Source organism: Microtus pennsylvanicus, chromosome 12 (assembly GCF_037038515.1).
Source record: "Microtus pennsylvanicus isolate mMicPen1 chromosome 12, mMicPen1.hap1, whole genome shotgun sequence".
NCBI lineage: Eukaryota > Metazoa > Chordata > Mammalia > Rodentia > Cricetidae > Microtus > Microtus pennsylvanicus.
Genome location: NC_134590.1, coordinates 76,461,604 through 76,485,021, shown reverse-complemented (window position 1 = coordinate 76,485,021; position 23,418 = coordinate 76,461,604). Strand labels below are relative to the sequence as shown.

The 23,418-nt window shown below is 44.5% G+C and overlaps 1 protein-coding gene across 3 annotated transcripts in view; it reads right to left on the bottom strand.

Moving 5' to 3' along the window:
- Nucleotides 1–23,418, bottom strand: part of Egfr (epidermal growth factor receptor) — a 175,918-nt gene that overhangs the window by 27,826 nt on the left and 124,674 nt on the right. For 2 of the 3 annotated variants that reach the window (XM_075944388.1, XM_075944387.1), the window contains exons 5-16: nucleotides 21,357–21,425; nucleotides 20,890–21,008; nucleotides 19,718–19,859; nucleotides 17,969–18,085; nucleotides 17,339–17,465; nucleotides 17,169–17,242; nucleotides 16,265–16,355; nucleotides 13,559–13,758; nucleotides 10,941–11,073; nucleotides 8,433–8,523; nucleotides 6,327–6,484; nucleotides 2,118–2,156 (exon numbers count right to left, since the gene is read on the bottom strand). In XM_075944388.1, the coding sequence (XP_075800503.1) occupies nucleotides 2,118–2,156; nucleotides 6,327–6,484; nucleotides 8,433–8,523; nucleotides 10,941–11,073; nucleotides 13,559–13,758; nucleotides 16,265–16,355; nucleotides 17,169–17,242; nucleotides 17,339–17,465; nucleotides 17,969–18,085; nucleotides 19,718–19,859; nucleotides 20,890–21,008; nucleotides 21,357–21,425 (1,360 nt within the window). Of the gene's footprint in view, nucleotides 1–1,408; nucleotides 1,665–2,117; nucleotides 2,157–6,326; nucleotides 6,485–8,432; nucleotides 8,524–10,940; nucleotides 11,074–13,558; nucleotides 13,759–16,264; nucleotides 16,356–17,168; nucleotides 17,243–17,338; nucleotides 17,466–17,968; nucleotides 18,086–19,717; nucleotides 19,860–20,889; nucleotides 21,009–21,356; nucleotides 21,426–23,418 lie in introns of those variants that run through there. The other variant, XM_075944389.1, reaches the window with a different exon arrangement.

Here is a 23,418-nt window from a genome sequence, read left to right as displayed (position 1 = left end):
TTTTGATAATTTTATATATGAGTACTGTATTTCCATCATCACTGTTCCTCCTATATCCAACTCCCATGCCCCTCTGTTCCCTCTCAAATTTATTATCTCTTCTTCTTTAAATGTTCACACACGCACAATCACCCCTACTCCCCACGCATATAAAATCAACCCAGCTGATCCATTTTATGTTGTTCATATTCTCGTATGTGTATGTGTTTAGGAATAAGCACAGAAACTGGATAACCTATCAGGGGCTTTGCTCTGGAAAAAACGGCTCCTCCTCTCTTAGCAACCACTAGTTGCCTGTAGCTTTTATCTAGGGGTTGGGCTTTATGAGATTCCACATGCATGTTGGCATGCCAACAAGTACTGTCATTGTGCAGATCTTGTTTAGACAACTATAGCTTTGAGAATTCACGAGTGCAGAGCTTTCTTTCATAGATCTATAGAAGACCATCTCACAGCAGATAACCTGGTCTTCTAATTCTTACCATCTTGCTCCCCCATCTTTCATGATGTTCCTTGGACCTGAGCTGTACGGTTGTGTTGTATAAGTAAATAATGCTTTTTTATATGAATTTACATCTTGTCCTTTCTAAGAGAACATATATACAACTGAAAAAAATAGATATTTTCCCACGGTCATGTTGGGAGTTCTTCCAGTCCCATTGAACTCTCATCATGTGAATGAACTCAATGGAAGTAAACACTGATATGATTTAGACATAAAAAGCATCATTGTTGCTATAAGTGTGGCCCCAATATACCCCCAAATCCAAGAATACATTCTCTTCTCTGTCTCATCAAGATCAAGTGTAATTTCAGAAAGATGAAAAATCAGAAGTCATTTTTCAATCTCACTAATGACTATCTGAATTCATATTATTAACTCTGAATTTGGGTTCTTTAAGGATTATTTTTTTATTTCTTTTATGATGGTGGCAGACTGAAAATTTATTATCTTGAAGAATCAACCTCCATTTGAGTTCCTGATAAATTTATTCTTATTTTCAGGTAGACATGTTAATGAATAGCAAAGATTTGTTATCATTGTTATTTACATATAGATAAGGTACCAAAGTCCTTGCAGACCTTCCCTAATTGAACCAACTGTACTTCCTGAGATGGAGTACATTTCCTTCTCAGGGCATACAAGTCATCTCTGGAGCTATAGACCAAACCCCTGGCTAATAAAACTAATGAGTTTTTACCAATAAAAAAGAACATTGGGATATACCAGGAGAATTTGTTTCAGAGCATGTATTAAATGAGAAGCCACACTAACAAAGGGAGGACAAGAGTTTGGAAGAGAAAACAGTTAATAAAGAAATGCTGACAAAGAATGGTCATTGACTTTCAAGGCAGGGATTGTATGGAAAACAATATCAGAGTGTCATGGAGGCTGCCTGGAAGGGTCTCATGACTGAGACAGGCTTTATTTTATTTTACTCTTTCAATTGATGGCAGAAGGTACCAACCACCACAGTTAAGGAAGAGACAGTAAGGGAAGGGATATTTGTAGATATGTCCAGAACTGAGAGAGAAGCCTGAGCACCAAGCAGGTATTCTGTAGACAATCTCAGTTCTCCACCAGATGCTGTTGCTGGTAATACACTTCTGCATGATGGCTCTGAGAAGAAATTCACAATTTCACTTCTCTCAGGGCAGCATCTCTGTCAAAAGTGGAAAGTGATTAGAAAAAATGTTGAAGAAAACTCATTGTCTTTTCTGGAAAATATGTTTCAAGAAAGAAGAGAAAATGTCACTGAGGAGGACCTTGGTCATTTGACAAGAAAGTTATTCACACCATGTTTGTGACATAACCACCCGGGCTACTTAGAAGAAAAGAGGAGGCCTTTAGAAGAGACAAGACTTAAGTGGAGTTGCTGTGCCTGCAAAGCTAGAAACAGATACATAGAGGGGGCTGGTCCACACTGTCGACTTCTTATGGGGCTGGCCCTAGCGTAGTTCATCACGTTTGCCCTCTACTGACCAACAACATAGACACGGGGTGAGAGGGCAGAACTGGAGACCCGTGGTTGGCCCAGAGGACTTGGAAGAAACTCAAAGGCTTGAAGGAACTCAGAAATGACTTCTGGTCATAGATCCAAAGTCACAGTACATACCTTGGTAGTGGGCATCCTTGGAGACCTGGCCCAGTACATCTGCAGGAATAAAAGACACACATCTCTTTCATTCTGCTTTACTGGAATATATTTGATAGTTTTCCACATTAAGTCATAAAGCAATTGTGACAAATTACTCTTTTATAGCTATAATCACAGTGATCTCAAAGTTGGATAGTTACTAACATATTTTATACATTACTTCAATTATATAAAACAATTAATACATGTGTTTATTTATGCAGAAAACATCTTTGAGTGGCAGGATTGTTATCGCCTTCATCTAGGTTATTACCCAAATGCAACACAGTATATAGTTGCCACACAGCTTGCACTAAATGTCTGGAGAGACAGGGGAGCAGTATGACAAAGACCATATTTGGAGAACATACTCTAAATACTCTGTCTCTATTACTCAGAACAAGAATTGGTTCTCATTTCTACCTTCTGCTTTTCTTGGCTTTTGAGAGTTTGACTCTCTGACTTCTCCTTGCTGTCAGACGAAGGAGCTGTGTGCAATGCCTTTGGCCTTTCGTTCATAAACTAAACTTGCTGGCAATGCATCTCTAAGCAGTGGGATCCACCAGGAGGCCCAGCTGTTTCCTTCTAGACTCACAAAAGATAGTCAAAGAAAGAGAGGAAGCGTTCTCTAGTGGCAGTTAGACTCTCCTTCAAATACGACGTCTGGTGGTCTGTTTATTGTTGAATGTTCAACACCAGGAGTCCATGCCTGCTGAGGGGATTGACAGTTTGGACAAGCTGCTTAATTTTATACAGCCCTTGAAAGCTACCCTGGCCAATTGCCATCGATTGTCAACAGGAGACTGCGATCGGGGAGCTCAGAGGGAAAGATAAACGAGTTTCCATGTAACAGGATGACCAGTGGGAAAGGTGACAGCACAGAGGCTTCAGAGGAAAGCATGGGGCATCACGAGATTAAGGGACCACTCGGGAAGCTGACAATGCACTCTCCTGTCTTTTGACTCTTGCTGGGAGGACAAAGAGGTCGCATCATCTACTTCTGTCATATTCTGCCTCCCACGCAATTCCTTCTTTCATTGCAAGAAATTTATAATTACAATGGTAACAAAGACATTGGGACGTACAACCAAAATGAGCAAATTCTTGGGGAACGTTGTTGAATTTATCAGGATAAAAATTTCAAGACAATATCTTCTTTTTGTTTAATATAAAAACAAGGTTCAACTTAAAGATGCATGTGCCTCAAGCTCAAGGGTCCCTGCAAATGCCGAAGTGGTCACAGTCGTGGCTTTTGGAGTCACGTGGGTTCCTTATGTGTAATCCAGCTTCTAACATGACTGGTTTATAAACTGTATTGCTGAGTCCCATAAAATATTACCTTCCCCATAAAACCAGGAAAAGCGCCACCATTACCCTATCTCTGAAAATTAGAGTGGCGGTGTGTTTGATAAGACATACATTACAAATATGTAACTAGAGAAAACATATCCTCATTTTTACTTGTCCCCATCAACCCTTCATGTATTTTAAAAAGTAAATCCATTTCAATCAAACAACTCTGTGCAATTAGTTACTGTGAGATAAAACACAGATAGCAATAACAAGACTACTTAAAAGTGCATGTTCTTCATCAGACTTATGGAATTAGAAAAACACAGAAAAAAAATCAGACCAACTGATACATACAAAATTTTAATCTACATTATGAAAAAAAATCTATCTTTCTGTATTTGGAAACTCTTATTCAAGGTAAGAATGCCTACTGGCAATTAATTCCTCCTGCTTGGTGACTTTTGAGGTCCCCTTAAGGCCAATAGTACACACTCACAGGCAGAAACATACACATATACTTATTTTCAAAGCAGGGAAAAGGAGAGACGTTCATTTATTGTGTACAGCTCGCACAGTAATGTTCTAGAGAACCTGCTCCAAAACTGCTAATGCAAAAAAATGGGCTAAATTGAAAAGGAGCAAAGCATTATTCTTACAGGCTTTGCAGAGGTTGTAAACTGGACAATGTGATCAGTGTGGTGATATAAACAAAGGAAAAATTGGACGATGTTAACTTACTACCGCAGAAATGGTAAATTCCAAAACCCACACCTCATTTTTAGAAATATTATTTTGAAAGTGCAGAAGACTCTCCTTGGCAAGATAACTGGAATGTCAGACCAAGAACCAAGGCATTGCTAATGCTGACACACTGCTGTCCTGCCCATCACCACCACCACTATCCACATCACCACCACCACCATCATCCATATTACCACCATCATCCACATCACCACCATCACTATCCACATCACCACCATCACCATCCACATCACCACCATCACTATCCACATCACCACCATCACCATCCACATCACCACCATCACTATCCACATCACCACCACCACTATCCACATCACCACCACCACCATCATCCACATCACCACCATCATCCACATCACCACCATCATCCACATCACCACCATCACCATCCACATCACCACCATCACTATCCACATCACCACCACCACCATCCACATCACCACCACCACCATCATCCACATCACCACCATCATCCACATCACCACCATCATCCACATCACCACCATCACCATCCACATCACCACCATCACTATCCACATCACCACCATCACCATCCACATCACCACCATCACTATCCACATCACCACCACCACCATCACTATCCACATCACCACCACCACCATCCACATCACCACCATCATCCACATCACCACCACCATCCACATCACCACCACCATCCACATCACCACCACCACCACCATCCACATCACCACCATCATCCACATCACCACCACCATCTACATCACCACCACCACTATTCTTACCACCAGCATCAGTCCCTACCACCACCACCATTGTTGCCACCACCCTTACCATTAACATTACTTGTTAGCGCTCACCTTGTCTTAGTCACTATTTTTAGTACATTATAGATACTAACTCATCATCACAAAATCCTGTAATTTATGTTGAATTAGTTATCACTGGATTTTACAGAAGAATGCATTTAGATACACAGCACTGTAAAGCCAGGTTGCTGGTATTGGAGAGAACCAGAGAAAGAGTGAGTGACAGTTGTGAGTAAGAGGGAAGACTTTAGAAATATAATGACATGGGTAATATATATAAATGAAAACTCCGACACTGTTCTGGTTACTGAGTGTGATCTGATTCAATTGTTAATTTATAATGTTCCAGTAAATGAAATGTATAGAGTCAGAATGCTTCTGCTAATTCTTCTCAAGCTAGCTTTAATTCAAGGCACTGAAGTCAGCTTAATAATCAAGCAGATTTTTAAAAAGTGCTTTGGAACAATTCAGGAAGTGTTACTGCGTGTGTGTGTGTGTTCATGTGCGCCCACGTGTGTGTGTGTGTGTGTGTCTTCATGTGCGCTCATGTGTGCGTGCACTGTGTGAAGTCTAGAAGTCAACACCAAATGTCATTTCTGAAAAACAACTACTCCTTTTTTTTTGAGTCAGGATCTCTCAGTAAACTCTAGTTCACCAAGAATTTGGCTAGAATGAATGTCTAGAAAGCCTTCCCATCTCTGACTTTCTAGTGCTGAGGTTACAGGTGTATACAGTCTTCACTCCTGGTATTTTCTACATGGTGTTGACGAACGAACTAGGTCCTTAAATCACTGAATGAGCCACCTCCCCAGGCCCTCCCCCCAGTCCATACCATCCCCAACCCTAATTATACAGAGGGGAAAGAGGTTGTCAGCTGTGCCCATCACTCTTTTCTCCTTTTTTTTTCAAATATTTATTTATTTATTATGTATACAATATTCTGTCCGTGTGTATGTCTGCAGGCCAGAAGAGGGCACTAGACCTCATTACAGATGGTTGTGAGCCACCATGTGGTTGCTGGGAATTGAACTCAGGACCTTTGGAAGAGCAGGCAATGCTCTTAACCATTGAGCCATCTCTCCAGCCCCCCCATCACTCTTTTCTATTGGCAATGCGGTGCCAAGGAACCAAGACTACCCGAGACAAATATCCTGAAAGACAGAACAATATTTATCAATCTGAGATCTGCCCACCAGCCTATCCCTTCTGTCACCACAAGCGCACAGTTGAAACATATTAGGGTCCTGGCTAAAATACAAGCCTATATAAACCACTGCCTAAAATTTGGTAGGCATTTCCAGTGTATAAATTCACAAGCTTTTGTAGGTGACTGTACTGCTCTTACCCATAGGTACAGTTTGGATGGCAGAGGTGGCAGACATTGTTGGCGTCTGCATACTTCCAGACCAGCGTGCTGTTCTCCCCCATGACCCCAGCTGGGCAGGTCTTGACACAGTGTGGGCCGTCAATGTAGTGGGCACACTTGATGCAGTTGTCTGGCCCCTGAAGCAAGATACAGAGAACGTGACTGATCTTTTTAGTTCTTTTTCAAAAATAGAAATAACTTCCTATTTATAATATTTACTGTGAGAAAACAAAAGCCAATAATATGGATGTTCTTTATTATTGTATATGTGTGTGAATGTCTGTGCACCATTTGTACACCTGGAGCTCATAGAAGCCAGAAGCGGGCATCAGATCCCCTGAAACTGGAGTTGCAGGTGGCTGTGGGCTAGCACGTTGGTGCTGAGAATCAAGCCTGGGTTCTCAAGAGGAGCAGCCAGTGTTCTTAACCACTGAGGCATCTCTCCAGCCCCAGTGCGGAAGTTCTTAAAATATACAACAAGTGATGTGGTTGCTCTTGCCTGCTGTGCCCGCAATAAGATACGTTTTCCTGACTGCACTGAAAACAATTCAATTTCTTTTAATGTGTTTTATACTAATGATTAGCTAATGATGAAACTATGTGGATGCGCTGTGGAGATGAGGGCACTTCCTGTGAGAGCTAGTGTTTGCCTTCCACTGTGTGAGTCTCAGGGATGGAACTAAAGCATTCAGACCCGACAGCAAGCTTCTTTATCATCTAACTCAGATCAGCTATACAGAGCAATTCGATTTGTGGGCTATAATCCGTTAAGGAAGGACAGCTGTTATCATGTTTACCATTCTCAGTCCCTCTAGTACAGCCACGTTGTATAAAGTACATAAAGGTTTTCATAGAAAAAGCAAATGAATTTATCACACCCAAGCGTAAATTAAACTTCGTTCTTCACCATATTTTCTTAACGGTACTTTAAGATATCGTGGGCGTAGTACTTGTCAGAGTCATTTCGATTGGTCTACATGTGTTGTATATCCTTATCTTTCCTGCATATCCCATCTGAAGTTAAAAGGCAATGCTGAGGGAGGCCAGACTTTGGCTTGCTGAGGCGCATGAAGGGAAACCCTCTTTTGTATTTTTCTGTGGGAAAGAAGGTGGCACATGGCGGTGCTGGCTGCGGAGTGGGCTGTGAATGTGCAGCGCTAGAGTCTGTCTGTAAAACCTGGAATGTCCTTGTAAAATTCCCAGAAACAAAAGCAGTGGGGCTGCCCAGGTTGTGTGCTTCACCCTTCACGAGAGGACTGTTAGGCAAGGGTTTTCCCCCTTGGCTCCAGTAACCAACCGTTCAGCTCTGTCTGCACAGAGGTGGAACATACTCAAAGCCAGAGCAGCTAGAAGACTAAAGCAATAGCACCAATTATTTCTCTGCAGCCATGAGGATTCCATCCAATGCCCTGCAAGCCTGCACACCCAGGGCTTATTTGGTAACCAGTCTTGCTGACAGTCTCGATTTCCTAACTCAGTTCTGTTACACTCTGCTTGACTGATGGACAACCGCTGAAACAGGTTTCAATGAGGACACTTAAGAGTTTGCTGCTGGAACTCACAGGGAAACAGAGCCCGGACTAGGCTTAGTATCAGGTAGGAGCAGCATATTTGAGTCAGAGCAACCTGAACTCCCACAGACATCCCTTAGAAGTTTGCTACTGTGTGTGTAAAAAAAGCAACTGATTGAAGGAAAAATGGCTGGGATTTCTTTAAAAAAAATAGTGTAACTTGAACTTGTTAAACAATGCTTTGGTGGCATTTGATTAAAATGAGGAGATGTTGGCAGATGGCCAAAGCTGTGTGAGCTGCCTGGCAGTGTCTCAGGCCAGTATAGCCTGTCCTGTGATACAGTGGGGGAATGGCCATGGTGAAATGAGTGTGAGATGCTGGACAGGCAGGGGTGAGGCGCTTCTACCCTGCATAGGCACTTTAAGGATCAGATCCTGAGGCTCTCTTCCCTGGAAAGGGCCTGCACAGCTATTTTTCCTACTTGGGGGTGGCTTGGATCATTGCTGTTCTTGCTGGGGCTCTTGTGAAGGCTTTCCCACAAAGCAGGGTAGAGCGTGGAGTAGAACTCCTTACCCGGCCTGTACAGGTGATGTTCATGTCCTGGGGCAGACATTCTGGGTGGCACTGGATGCACTCAGATTTCTCCACAAACTCCCTCGGCTCCCTGGGGGAAGAACACAGTGAACTGAGCATGCCATACCCCGAGTGGCGGTAACTATTTCAAGTAACGCAAATGACCTAGCCCAGAAACTCAGAAGCATCTTAAGGGCAAAGAAAGGGTTAGAATCATGGGACTGACCTGAAATATAATACGTTGAGCTCCCTAATAGAGCCTTAGGTCACCTTGCACACAGTTTCATTTATAACCAGAGTACTTCTCTGACCTTTTCCTACAGGCATAGTTTCTGAATGTCAGGTAAGAAAGCCAAATATGAAAAACATCTTTGCAAACCATCCCTTCCTTCTAAAACCCACATGGACATTTAAGCTGGAAAGAAATGGTTTCTAAGACTATGAAAGGAATAGGAAAGGAACGTTCAAACTTGTTCACTTCGGGAGTCTCTGGAAAACTCCTTCCGTGTGCTGTTTCCTCTGGTATTGCAGCAATAGATATACTAAGCCAATAATAGACTCCTCTCAGGCGGCCTTTCCTTTGTCTACTTTTAGTAGGTCAGGCTGAGCTGGCAGCATCTAGAAAGAGGCAGCAGGGACAGGAGGAGAGATGGAAGAAGAGGCTGTGGAACAGCAGTAACAGCGAGCCGTCGTCAGGCTGAGCTGCAGAAGTAGTGCCTGGCCAGTTGTTTGGTGGTTGAAGAAGAGACCAGCCAGCTTGAGAGGGGCAAAGAAGGCATGAAGGGGAGGGCAGACAGAGAGAGGATGGAGAACTTAGGCCTAAGAATGGACCACTGCATAGAGCAGGAAAAAACAAACTTCAGGTTCTGGTGGCTGAGGGAGTTCCAGAGTACTTCCTGGATTTTAGAGCCACGGGTCTCAACCATCCCGGGCTCAAGAATTGTAACAGCAATCACCGTCAAGAATGGAGGAACCCATCACTCAGGCCCTTCTTGAAGCTGCACCCACTTCTCTGACAGGCTTGGGAATCCTAATGTAACGGGCCTATACACATGTCATAACACCTAAGAGTCCCACACTGCAGGCAACCGTAAGAACTCTAAGACTTGTAGAGCTAAGGGTCCCAAAAATCAAGGAATGGACGAGGGTTGTAACAGCAGAGGGTGCCATGCGCACCTGTCCCTGCCTGCCTGTTGTCACTGCTCACTGATGTCAAACTGCAAAGCATACAGAAGAGGCCAATGGCCAGTGCTGGACGGCTTTCCCCCAGCAGAACATAGAGACCACAGCCAACTGACTGGCCGTGAATAAAACCCTCAGTGGTGATTTTCTGAGCTTTGTCTCCGTGTCACCTCCTGCAGGACTCTGGCTTGAATGGTGACGAGGTGCTGCAGGCCGTCGGCATCTCACACTAAGAGCCCTGGGCCTCTGGGTGCAGTGAAGAGATTTGAAAGTTGAAGATACGAACGTCTATTTAGCACAGGAAGGGCTATGGTGCTGCTCACTGTGTGACGTCAAACAGCAGTTAGAGCAGTAGCCCTAGGCCCATGGAGATATTCTTACAAAATCAAAATTGCCTTTCCATCCAGCTCTGGAGTATTTCTGGATACAAACTGTGGTCCACACCCTGTTAGCGAAACAGGATGGAAGATTTCCCAGCACTGCCTGTAACTCACATGTCTCTCCGCCACCATAGCTTCCTCTCGTCCCTTAAATAACAACAACAACAGCAACAACAACAACAAAATGCCCCTTTCTGCCCTTCAATTTAATTTTCTAAGTAAATCATTACCAATATTCACTTAAAACTTTATGCCAACATTGACATACTTTGTACTATCAATTGATTACTTTTTTTTTTTTTTAATTTTTTTGAGACGCGATTTCTCCGTAGCTTTTGATTCCTGTATTGGAACTAGCTCTTCTAGACCAGGCTGGCCTCGAACTCACAGAGATCCACCTGCCTGTGCCTCCCGAGTGCTGGGATTAAAGGCGTGCACCACCACCGCCTGGCAATTGATTACTTTTAAACTAACAAAATATAGGATTTACATTTTTCTTTCTGGTTTTATTAAAATAATTTGCACCACTCAATAATCAGTGTGTGTGAGGGGCACATAAAACTAAAATTAATTAGTAAATGCTCTGTGTTGACATATTTTAACGCAATGGGAACAGTGGACAGGAAAGAAAAGTCCAAACGCTCACACTTTCTTAAATTTGTTAGCTACTGTGTCTGTTCTATCTTGAGGAATTTCTGTAAAATGAAAATTTAAAGTGTTTTCAGGAAGAGAGACAGGACAGGTTATCAGGTGCACTGAGGAACAATGAGAAACTTGCTTCCTAATGTGATGAACACTTTGCCAAAAAATGAACATCAAATAAACAAAGGATAATATCAAGACCAAGAGAGAAAGAGAAAAAAATAACGTGAATAACTGCGAGGCTGTAGAAGGAGCACGGGGCTCATCTCTCAGCTAGACCGAGGCTGAAAGGACAGTGTCTCACCCCTCCAGGACGTTGCACTTCTCCACGCACTCCCTGCCCCTGCTGACGTTCTGGCAGGAGACACAGTCCCTGGGCGAAGGGCCCCAGCAGCCTTCCGAGGAGCACAGAGGATTACAGACGTGGCCTGTGGCCTCTGAGAAGACACAGTGAGTCACAGCGTCAGTCACAGAGCAGTAACGGGAGGGATCAGAAGAGGAGACACCCTTCCGAGGGACCGTGTGCTCTTTGCAGGCACACGGGGGTTCTGAGGGGAGTAGGGGACCATGGCCTTTGTTCTCTTTGGTGTTCAGGGCAGCTTGAACCTGACTCTGGAGAGGCTTTGATGATGGATGTCACAGCTGACAGACACGGCAGGAAAGGTTGTAGCTGCTTGCTGTGTGCTGGGTACCATGCCAAGAGAGTCACATACAGGCTCTCATGTCACTGAGGAATGCCATGGTGCCGGAATCATCACCATGTGAGAAAGAGGAAGCCAAAGCCAAGGTGATTAAAGCATAAAAAATAGGGAAAGTTCCAAAGCCCAACTGGGCCAAAGCATCGCTGATACTCAGTATTGCCTCTGTCAGTGTTTAGAGTCTTGCCACAAGTCAGTGGCATTTGCAAGTTTCAAAAACTAATTTAATTTAATGTTTTGAAACCAGAGTCAGGAATATAACTGTGAGATGCCATCCATCATTTTACGCACATGTGTAGTAGGATGTGGCTCTGGCGACTAAAGACTGATGTGAGCATAGCGCTATATTTAGTCAAAATGTAATATAATGACTCCCCAGAAAGAGCTGGCTGTCACAGTGCCCGGCCTCTGCACTTCACCCAGGCAGATGGAGGGGGCGGAGCCGGGTGGGCGAGTTCTTGATGTACTTCCGGTTTTGACCGGCAGCGCTCTTGTTGCCCCACCCTTGGAGGACCCCGTCTCTGTGTATATATATATTCCTGGTTTTGTACGGACCATGCCCTCTGTCAGGTCGTCCCCATAAAAGCAGCCCCCAGGGGAAAAAAAGTAATATAATGAAGATCACATTTCATCCTTTAAATTCCAGGGAGCCTAGACCGCAGCACATATGTCGCTCACTGATGTGACCACATATCTAACAAGAAGCAGCTGAAGGGAGGAAGGCTTTACTTTGGCTAGCAGTTTAAGAAGGGGCACTGTCCACCAGAGTGGCAGAAGCACCAGGTCAAGTGTTCAAACACCTGAGCTCCTGGAAACACACTCAAGCCACATCATCTCCCCCGCCTTCCACACCTGCTCTCAGCCCACATAGGATTATGAACATTGTACAATACCAAATGTATTTATTCCATCTTCTTAAGACTTTAAAAAACTCCATTACCTTTTTTTATTTTGTGTAGAGGATGAACATGTGCATGCCACTGTGGTGTGTGTGTGTGTGTGTGTGTGTGTGTGTGTGTGTGTGTGTATGTAATGTCAATTTGTGGGAGCTGGCTCTCTCCGTGCTCCATATGAGTCCTGGGAATAGAACTCAGGTCTCCAGGCTTGGCAGCAACACTCTTTTCTGCCGAGCCATCTCACTTGCCCTCGGCAAGTCGTTAACAGTATCAATAGTGTTCAGAAATCTCAAGTCTATTTTTTTCTTGGGACTCAAGGCAATCACTTAGCTGCTGCCCTCTAGGCAATCAGAAAGCAATTTACAAACTTTCCACATACAACAGCACATAATAATCATTCCCATTTCACAGAGGTGGAATGGGGCACAGGAAAGAAAGAGTGAATCAAAGCGAGACGGAAATCCAGCAGAACTACTCAAGTTCTTGAAAGCCGGAGTAATTTCATCAGGATTTCCAGATGCTGGAAATAAGGGGCTCTCAAGAACTAAGGTAGCTCTGTCCTTCCAGGTCTGCCCCTTGCAGTGTGCAGAAGCTTCCCCCTTTGACCTGCTGTATCCCAAGCCTGCAGCTTCTTCTCTTTTTGTTTTTGGTAGCAGACATCCCATCATACTGATGTCTCTAAAATCCTGGGGTGTCCATTGAGACTTAAGCTTCATCTTTATGGGATTGCACAGTGGCCTCTCCAAGGGCTCCTTTTAGGGACTTCAGCCCTGCCCATGTACTGGCCGGCTTGGCTGGTTCTCTGTAACCTTGGCACAAGCTTCCATGCCCCCATCAACCTTATATCTTTCATGTGTACAAAACCAGTACCACGTGGAAGCTTCTGCCCGTTTTAGGGGCCAGCTAAAGATGTAGCCTGGCCACCAGACGCAGGCCATCTCTTCAGCTGAATTCTCAGTTTGGGTTCTCTTCTTTCAAATGAATGTACATCTCCAGATGGAGCCTTTGGCGGTAGGGGCTTAGCCCTTAGGGGCCCTGTTCCTATTGTCCCAGGGTAGAGTAGAAGGCTTCTCTTTAAGTGTTCCTTTAAAGTGTCTCTTTGCATTTGTGATTGTGTTCTCAGCATCTGACTTATTCGTTACTTTAACTTCCCCCATCCCCCACAAAAGTGCACATTTTCCATATCCCTGTGTTCACTCTTTGCTCCAGCACACTGTTGACCCAGCGAAGCGCAGTGAGCAGGAGACGAGGGCCCCTTCAGCATCCCTTCTGAAAAGAAGTTACCTCTAGGAGCTATGCACACAGGTGACATAAGACCAGCTACTTACTGCAGTCATTCTGGGCTCTGTTGGTCATGATCTTGGTTTTCTGATTGGAAGTCCCAAAGAATTTTTTCCAGTTTATTGTATTTGCGTAGCACAAGTTTCGATTTCCGGAAATGACCACGTCTCCATCGCTTATTTCCTTGAGGGAACGCAATCCCAATGATGTGATGTTCAGGCCAACAACCGCAAGAGAAAACTGACCGCTGAATGGGGGAGAAGGAAAATTGTACTGTACGTGACAGTGAGAACAACATGCCACCCTCCGATTTTGTTTTTCTGAGCCACTTAGGTTTTCTGAAAACCGTGTTCCTATTATTAATAATCATTCTGTAAAAAATATGAATCATGGCTTTTGGAAAACGCGAGTGTTTTTTTTAAGTTTCTTCAAGGAAAGGATGGTTTCTCATCCATTTGTTATCTTTAACCTTGGGTAAAGTGGAGGCCTGGCCAATGGCCTGACGCCATTTCATTTCTGTATTTATAGCTTTCCTAGAAGTCAAAAACACCAATGGGTACTTGAAGTCAATTTGTCTGTCTATCCATCTACCCATCTATTCATCTATCCAGGCTCATCCGGTCATGTTTATTGAGTAAATATCTGTAGTGCCCCTTGACAAACACTGTATAGGTTAAATGTATGTCTCTTTTACTTAGAAAACCTGTCTAAATGTGATGCCCTCATACAGGCGGAGCTTTTCGTTTCTTTATTTGCTTTTACATCTCTACCACACTTTCCCCTCCTCCCAGCCCCTCTCCCTTCCACTCCTCCCCCCTTTCTTTTCAGAAAAGGATAGGTCTTCCATGGATATCAGTCAGCCATCGTATATCAAGTTACATTGAGATTAGGCACCTCCTCTCATCTTAAGACTGGATGAAGCAATTCAATAGGAGAAAAGGGTCCCCAAAGCAGACAACAGAGTCAGAGACAGTCCCTGCTCCCACTGTTAGGAGTCCTACAAGACAACCAAGCTACAGAACTGTAACATAAATGCAGAGTGCCTAGATCTGTTCCATGTAGATTCCCTGGTTGTCGGTTCCGTCTCTGTGAGACCCTATGGGCCCTGGGTTAGTTGATCCAGGTGCTTTTTGAGTGCAGAGAAATGAACACAGCTTTAGAGAGAACGATTAGTCAAGAAGGGGAACTTAAGTAGCTCCATGGAGGAGCGCCATAGAAGGACAACTTTCTCCAAGCCACGATGTCTCATATCTGAGACGTGGAGAGCAGAGCCAAGTAGGATTCTACAAGGTACGCCCCCACTGGATGACTAGACTGAAGTTAGCCAGACAAAAGGGAAAGGAATGCCACACCACGTGGGGAAAGAGGATTCAAGCTGTCTGCAGTTGGGGAGGGCTGGCTGGAAGACAGGCCTGGGGATGGTGGTTAAAGTCAGAGCCCAGATCTATGGCCCTGATGGAGGAATTTGAGTTGTCACAGGCCGCTGGTGGCCAAGCACATAGAAGCAGTGAGTATTTGTAGTAGGCTTCTCTGACACCAGCATCAGGGATGGGTTGGTTGCGACAGGACGAAAGGAAGAGAATGAAAGTTAAGAGGTTACATGTCAGAGGAATAAAGCATTATTTGACAGCCCCCTCTTTCTGTTCGTGGTTCTCTATTCACTGCCTTTTTCCAGAGAAGCGAGGGGTCCTGGGTAGGAGACCCACACTGGGAATTCCACTGGGAATTCTCCTCAGAGAAGCCAAGGAGTCAGGATCTGCCTGGGGTCTTTCTGGCAGGTCAAGCTCCAGCACTGGGTCATAGAGCTCATCCCCAGGCTGGCCTCAGTGAAGAAACGCTCCTGAGAGCCCCAGAAGGCAGGAAGCAGATGTAGCTGTGTGCTTATTATCACAAGCATTTGACTAACGGAGCTGGTGGAAAGCAATGCATTTTCTGTGTGTATCACGCTATTTTATGATGTGAGGTTAGAGGAGGCAAATTTCAGAAAAGGTTCTCCAAATGTTCCCAAGGAAATTTGAGCTGCAGATGTCCAAGCTTCTCTTCCTCACCACCAATTTTAGGATTTCTCTCATCTATTAAGGGTCTCCTTTCCTTCTTTTCTCCCTCCCCCCTTTCTCTCCCTCCCTCCCTCCTTTCCTCCCTTCCTATCTCCCTGTCTCTGTCTCTGTCTCTCTTTCTCCCTCCCTCTCCCCCCCACTCTCTCTCTGTATCTTTTTCTCTCTGTGCACACATTTCATTGTTGTGTCTGGAAGAGAGGACATTATAGATCCCCAAACCATTTAGTGTTAAAACCTCACTTGGGTCCCCTTGTGCAATATGTTAAATACCTTCAATTTCAACACTATCAAAGATCAGCCAAACACAAATGAGGACATTCTGTAAAACACCTGCTCATATTTTCCCAGAGTGTCAAGACAATAAAAACAGTCAAAGCCATAGGAGCTACGGACATTTGTGGGGGACTAAGAAGACATTAGAAGTCCGTGCAATGTGGGATTCTTGAGAGGACAGAGAAAGGACACATGCATTCACGGAAAATCTGGTGAACTCAATAAAGTACACGGTCGAGCGCACAGCGCTGTGCAGAGTTAACATCTTTATCTTAATCCACACATCGGCTCATGTAAGTTGCTCACATTAGGGGAAGCTGAGTGGAAGTTCACCTTTGTCCTGTTTCTGTACCTCTCCTTTAAGGCCAATTTCAAAATAAAAAGCAGAGATAATCTCCCAGGCTTTGGTTACGGCTGACTTACTGTTGCTTTGTTCTGCCACGTATGATTTCTAGGTTCTCAAAAGCATGGAGGTCCGTCCAGTTTTCAGGCCAAGCCTGAATCAGCAAAAACCCTAGAGGGGAGGAAGAAAGGCTTAGACACACGATGCTGGAAAGTTCTTTGTTTTGTAGGAAGCGTGTTCTAGGACTCATGGTGTACAGACAGTGGCAGTGGATTCTCTGGTCCTCACTACTAAGGATGACAGTGTGCATACTGACACATATCCCGGTGATCTTTAAAAATATTTGAAATCCTGCCTCCTCCATGGAACTTTGAATCTCCGAGTGCACCTCTCTCAACCCCCAGGCCGATTTCCAGCCTACAGGCTGAAGATGTGCCCTGGCTCTGATATCCTTCAAGGCTATCAGATTACACACTTGGTTCCTTCTCTGTCTTCAAGTAGCTGCTTACTTAGTCTCATTTTAAACGCTTTCTTCATTTAACTCTGATCCCCACACCAGTCTTGTTTCTCAGACCGAATTATCCCTTCGTAAAGATGAAGAAAATGAAGTGCAGGTGGCAGTCATGAATCCAAGACTCCCCGGTGGGCAATCAGTTGAAATCTACTTCAGGAACCCTGAAACCCGAGAACCCGCATCTCCCCTTCTTTTTCTCTCCGGGACTTGAGGTCTGTGAGGATGAAGGCCTGTCTGACCTGGGAAGAACTGTTACATGTGACCACATGAGGCCCAGCATGGCTTCAGCCTTGGCTTAAAGTGCTTCCAACGTGCACAAAGGGAAACCAATTTTACAAACTCTCTAAGAATTAATCCTAACGGTAGAGCTTCAGACACCACATCTCTATGCCAGAGAAGAAGGGGGAATGTCTGGTGGTTTCTGTAAAATTTAATCTGCTGTGTGTGCTCCCCGATACACCGGCACGAACCTGTTATTTCCTTTACGGTTTTTAGAATATCTAGTTCCCGTGGGTCTAGAGGAGGGGTCCGTGTGAAGGAATCCCTGAAACAGACAGCAACATGATTATTCGTCATTTTCCATGGCTTCTAAGAAGTAGATTTGGCAGCTCTCTCTCCAAGTCACTCAGCTGTTACTTACCCCTTAAAGGCCACCGGCAGGATATGAAGGTCCCCGCTGATGGCAGTGCAGTATTTGAAGTGTTTGATGTTAGTCGCATTTATGGAGAGCGTGTCTTTAAATTCGCCAATGCCTATGCCATTACAAACTGTTAAGAGAGAGATTTGTTCCATTTACCTTTGCTGAACTAAGAAGGCTGCACCCGCACAGGCAGAAGCACGAACCCCTGTGCCAGTCATCGTTAACTCATCCCGCTCTGAGGGGACCCTCCAGGTGTCGGGACCCTGGCAAGCATTGGTGTTCCAAGCACCGGAATGGGGGCTTGGGGTTGCCCTTGTCACAGACCTTGGTTGGCTTTGAAGTCTCCCTGTTGTTTTCGACTTCAACTGAATCTAGCTACTCATTGGTTCCCCGTTTTTCTGTCCAGGACAGTTCACCTACCTGGGCTGTAGGTGGCACCACTGTGCCTGGTTCAAGAGAACGCCCCTCCCCTCCCCGAACCTTGGTAACTTGGTTTTGCTAGTTTGTCTGCTACTTTACAGACAAAGATGTGCATTTTCCTTTTTAATTAAAAGAGTAAGGTGTGTTTGTTTGGAGGTGGACGTGAGAGTCCGGCACAAAGGTCACAGAAAACTGTTGTCTACACCCTACCTTTGCGACAGGGCCCGTCACACTTTTTACACTTGCGAGCACCGTCTTCCTCCACTTCATAGTAGTCAGGACCGCAGGCCCGGACACACGAGCCGTGATCTGTCACCACGTAGTTTCCTGAGGAAGGGACGATGAAAAGAAGGTGTTGAAGGCCATGGCAGGTGCGCCCAACCTTCCACAAACATCCTCATGCCCTGCTCTACATGGGCCACCGGAAAGGTCTCTGATAGTTTGACTGACTTTATATCGAGGAGAGAGGTTGACAGGTTTCAACTCGAAAGGGAATCGAGTTTGAGTTTAATGACTTTCTGACGGTTATGTGGGGAAACACAGACATTTGATCACAGGCATTAAGGGGAGAGGGAGGGAACAGCACCGTGCATGCTCACTGACCAGAAGCCCGGCTGTGAACATCAGCCTCCTTTGTCAGGTATGTGTTTGGAACTTTCAGGTAAACCTTGAAATTGCACGTGACACCCATTAATGCATCTCAAACAGCCATGTCCCATTGAGGTGACTGCAGTTTGTTCTGTGTTTGACACCAGCTTTGCTCTTCCCCACCTGCCATGTGGTCCTTGGGGAAGCAGTGAGGGGACCAGCTTGTGCTGCTTCCCAGACAGACACCCAATCTGTCTTTCCCCTTTCCCTCGCCTTTCTGTGGTCTATCTCATTTAATATTTATGATTATAGTGTGCACTAGAGACTCTTTGCACCTATTTTGAGTTTCCTAAATAGATCCCCCAAAGTATGGGCATTGGTAGTCTGTGAGTCATATGCTCTTATTGTTTAAGGTTTTGAGTGTTTTCTGTGGGTTTTAAAGCCCTGTTAACTAAGTCTTCACACAGAGTCCATCTGTGGCATGACTGGGCAGGTTTTCCTTCATCTTAGTTTTCTTTTACTTTACAGTGGCTTATTATTCTATTTCTTCTTCTTCTTCTTCTTCTTCTTCTTCTTCTTCTTCTTCTTCTTCTTCTTCTTCTTCTTCTTCTTCTTTCTTTTTCTTTTTTTTCTCTCTCCTTTTTTTCTAAATAGACTTTCATCACCTAAATCTAGGTAGGCCAAAATCTTACCCTCTTAGTTTCTCTTTTACATTTTTTGGGGGTGCTCTTAATCTCCTTTCTAGAAGTCAAGATTGGCTCTTGAGGTTCTTTATAGATTGCTTCACTTCTCTGTTTTGGAGTGATCTGTTTTGCCATTTCCCTATAGGTTCCAGCAGAGTACAATCATACATAAACAAAGCCTGAACCCAAATGAGGAAATCAAAGCAAAACTGAAACTGCAATCCTCCAAGATCCCAACCTTAGCCATAGCCTTTTCTACTCAAGAAGGTGAATCTGCTGCATTTTCTAATTTAGGTCTGTTAAATGCCAGCATAGTAGAGAGTCAAACAACGATGGTGCCAGAGGGTGGTGATTTTGTGGTTGTCAGTTCCAGGACACCCCCATGTTATATAGCTGGCCCTCAGACTTGGCGTAAAACAACAGGTGTCTTTTGTTAACAAAATCTGTTCACCAACAACATGAGGACCAGCACAGGTGAAGCCCCCCTTGCAGGAGAGGAGCCCTACCTGTCACAGGTTGCCTCTGCCTCTGCCCCTCAGCACTGAGCTGGCTGTTCACCTTCATATCTAGCTGGGCATATGCTAACCTACACAACAAGGCAGGCACAGCAGTCCCCAAACTGCCTAAGAGTCCAGCATAAGACGAAAGAGGTCACGGAGGATGGGTGAATCAAAGGTGAGCAACTCACGGGGGCATTTCTTCACACAGGTGGCTCCAAAGCTGTACTTCCCTTCCGGGTTGACATCCATCTGGTAGGTGGTGGGGTTGTACAGCATCAGCGGTGGGCAGGTGTCTTTGCATGTGGCTTCGTCTCGGAACCTGTGGCAGACCTGTCACAGGAGGGACAACATGGCTGGTCAAGGACGTGCCATCCAAATGAAAGAAGCCCAAGGCCAGGCAGCCTGAAGTCAGGCAGGCCAGTGGCGGCTCTCAGTGCTTAGGTGATCAGTTAGAGGGGGAGAATCTAGTAAGCCTTTCCATGGTAGTCAGAAACACCTTCCTCTTACAAGTAATAAGTATTATTTTTAAGCTTATGACTGTCCCAGTAGCTATAACTTAGGTTTGTGGTTGGAAAAAATATATCTCTATTGATTACAGGTGATGAAAAATAAAGAAACATGACACAGCAAGAATGATGTGGCATTATTTTTAAATCCAGTTTACGTTGGGTTTCTCTTATAAAGAGCACTTTAGAAAACATTTTGGAGCTTGTCAGGAATCTTAGCAGGAATCTTAGCAGAAAGGTTTCATGAGGAAAGGACCAGACTCAAGGTTTTGGCTCTTACTAAGAACCCCATGTGGAGTCTTCCCCCCTGGGCTTCTCATTAGATCCAGCCCAGACTGCCCAAGTGAAAAAAAAAATCCCCATGCCCAGATCTGGTTTCTGGAATTTAAGAATCTTCCATTTCCAGAAGCCGTAGAATAGTCTAGACTGTAGCTTAGGGTGGACTTCCTCTTCCGGAGCCTGACAGGGCCTTGCTTGGTTTTATACCAACCCCAGGAATTACATTCACCAGCCCTGGCACCTGCCAAACTTCACACTAGAGCTTTTGCCAGAGCTTTGGTTGTGGCAGGGGGAAAAAAAGATACGATGTGATGGTGTGGACTAGGGGAGCAGCGCAAGAAGCATCGGAATATGGCGGGCAAAGCAGATGATTCCAAGGCTATACTGCTTAAAGATCTGTGGGACACATGTCAGGGGCTCTTAAAGAAACATCTCTCTCCATTTGTTACAGTGCCGCTGTTGGTGGCCAGGACAACACTTATTGACAACGTGCCCTACCAGAAGGCTCCTGTCACAGTCAGTGGGGAACAAGTGCAAAGCTCCCCAGCCCAGCTCCCCAACACCTAGAGTCTTACCAGACAGTCACTCTCTCTGGGCCCCGTACACCCAGCGGCACACTGGTTGTGGCAGCAGTCACTGGGGGACCTGCCACGACAACGCCGGGAACATTGCTGGGCACAGATGATTTTGGTCACTGAAAAAAAGAAAGATCACTGGAGAAACACTGGCAAACTTTGAGATTTGTTTGTGCTAGGAAAGGGGGAAGTGGGAGCTGAGAGCAGAGCATCCTGCATGACTCAGGTACTTGGGTAGCTGACTTCTAGGCTTTTTATGACAGGCTGAAGTATCCCGAATGGTTAGCCTTAGATAGCTGTGTGCAGTACGTAAGTAAGACCGCCATTCATGAAACAGTTAACAATGATTTCTTTGCCAAGCTTCTGTGCTTGTCCAGTTACCAAAGAGCAAGAGAGGATGGCCACACACTGTGTGGACTCTGCCCACAGTGGTGTGTTTCTCAGACCCTGACCCTGTGCCGACTTACATTTCTGGCAGTTCTCTTCTCCTCCTCCCCAGCAACTTCCATTCGGACAGCCCGGATCACATTTTTGGCCTGAAATAAAAATCTAGTAGTTAAATGTGCATTTTGATAAAAGTGAACAAATGACATGGAAGCAATGATGCCTCCCCCAAGGTCCCAGAGGATGTTCTAGAAACAAGGAGCAATTTGGAAACTTTGCACTCATATTTGGCTTGGATGATTTTTCTGTTCAGCTAAAAGACTCGTTCAAGAAAGAAAAACCCGTGGACTGGTTTTGTTGGCAGTTGAGCTGTGGAAACTGAGAGAATACTTCTGACTTGTCACAACCACAAAGATGACAAATCTACATGAACCCAGGGTCCAGAAGGTGCCAATATTCGTGTCTACGCACTCCCCTTGCTATATCCAATCTCGACTGAGTGGTGGCCAATCACCGTTGGGTTTAGGGATGTGAAATCAGGGCTGGCAAATCAGCACCCTTCTCCTCCAAGCCACGGAGTCGTGTAGAACATTCCACAGGAAGGGAACATTCTTATTCTGTGAATCATTTGGCCAATTACCTAAAACTTTAGCTAATAGCCGGCCTGTTATTGTCTGGAAATCTTTGTAACTCAACCATTTTTGTATTTTTGTATTTGGTCAATATCAAATTGCAGCTACAAAGGTTTCTAATCTCTTGAATTCCATTCTGCAATTAATCCCACCAAGAAACACGAAGATCAAAGTGTGAGGCAGCATGTTTGTTGGAAAGTCCTGCAGTGTGGATTGGATTTAGTTTTCTTGTTTTTACTTTCTGTGGTTCTGGGTACTTAATGTTTCCACTGGGCTTTTAAAAACCACTCTAGTTCTAATGCCCTCTTTGGGGACAAGCAGTTATCACATAATATAACTTTATTTCACAGGAAAGCTTATTTGACGGTGTCTGAGTTTGGTTTCTCCACTTGTCATTGTAAATATTTACCCTCATGTTCCCTTCTAGGATTTAAATATATATTCATATTTATTACATATACTTAGTACCTATTTAAAATTTATATTGAGGTATGAAGTAGCTGATGAATGTATTTATTTTCTTTCATGTAAGTCCACTCATGCAACCTTAAGTTCTAAACTTATCAAAAATAATATACGTTGGTCACAGTGGGCAGCTCTTCTGAGTCCAGACTCCTCACCTACATAACAGTTAAAATTACCTCATAATACTGATTTCGTTCTTGTTACAGATGAAATACAGACTTCTCCAAAGGATTGTGAGTCTGAGAAGCACTGGTCAATGGAAGAGAGTGGAAGGTAGGAGACACAAGAGACAGATCTCTTCTCTTTTAATAGGTATAATTTTAACGTACTTACTTGATTTTTAAAAACTCCAGCATGCTGTTTGTCTCTTAATCATTGTCATTACAGAACAATTTATTGAAGGCATTCTTACTGAAATGTCTCTTGTTTATGCAATTTTGATTCATTTAGGCTTATTCTCATGACTAGTGCTACAGTTTGGGTACATAATGACCCCTAAAGGCTCGTATGTTAAAGGCTTTAGATCACAGAGTGGTGATAGCAACTTTAAGAGATTGAACTAATGACTACCCTGGCAAGATGTGCCCATAGGTACAATAGTGGCCTGAACGTTATGAAGGGGTAAACTAAGCATTCTCCAGTTGGACTTAAGATCAACCCCACAGGAGGAAACACATGCCTGCTGCTATAAATCTGGCCGAAAACTTATGGCTTGGAGCTCCTAAGTCTTGGGGGAAAATTCGCTACTCTTATTCTGCTAAAGGAACATAGCATCACACTGCCTTCAAAATACTTAGCTCTCTGCCATAGATTAGTTCCCAGTCCTCATCAGAGAGACTTCTTTGTGTAGTAAATGATGATTACCACAAAGACTCAGTGTCTGTGGAGTGCTCAACCATACACAGGACATCTGGATCACAGCCCTCACTCCTATGGCTCTAGGCACATCACAAAAAAGAGAGGAGAAAGATTCTATGAGGTTCAGGAGGGACTACTATGGAACAGCATCTTCTGGAAACAACAGGGCTGTTGTACTTGTGACCTCACA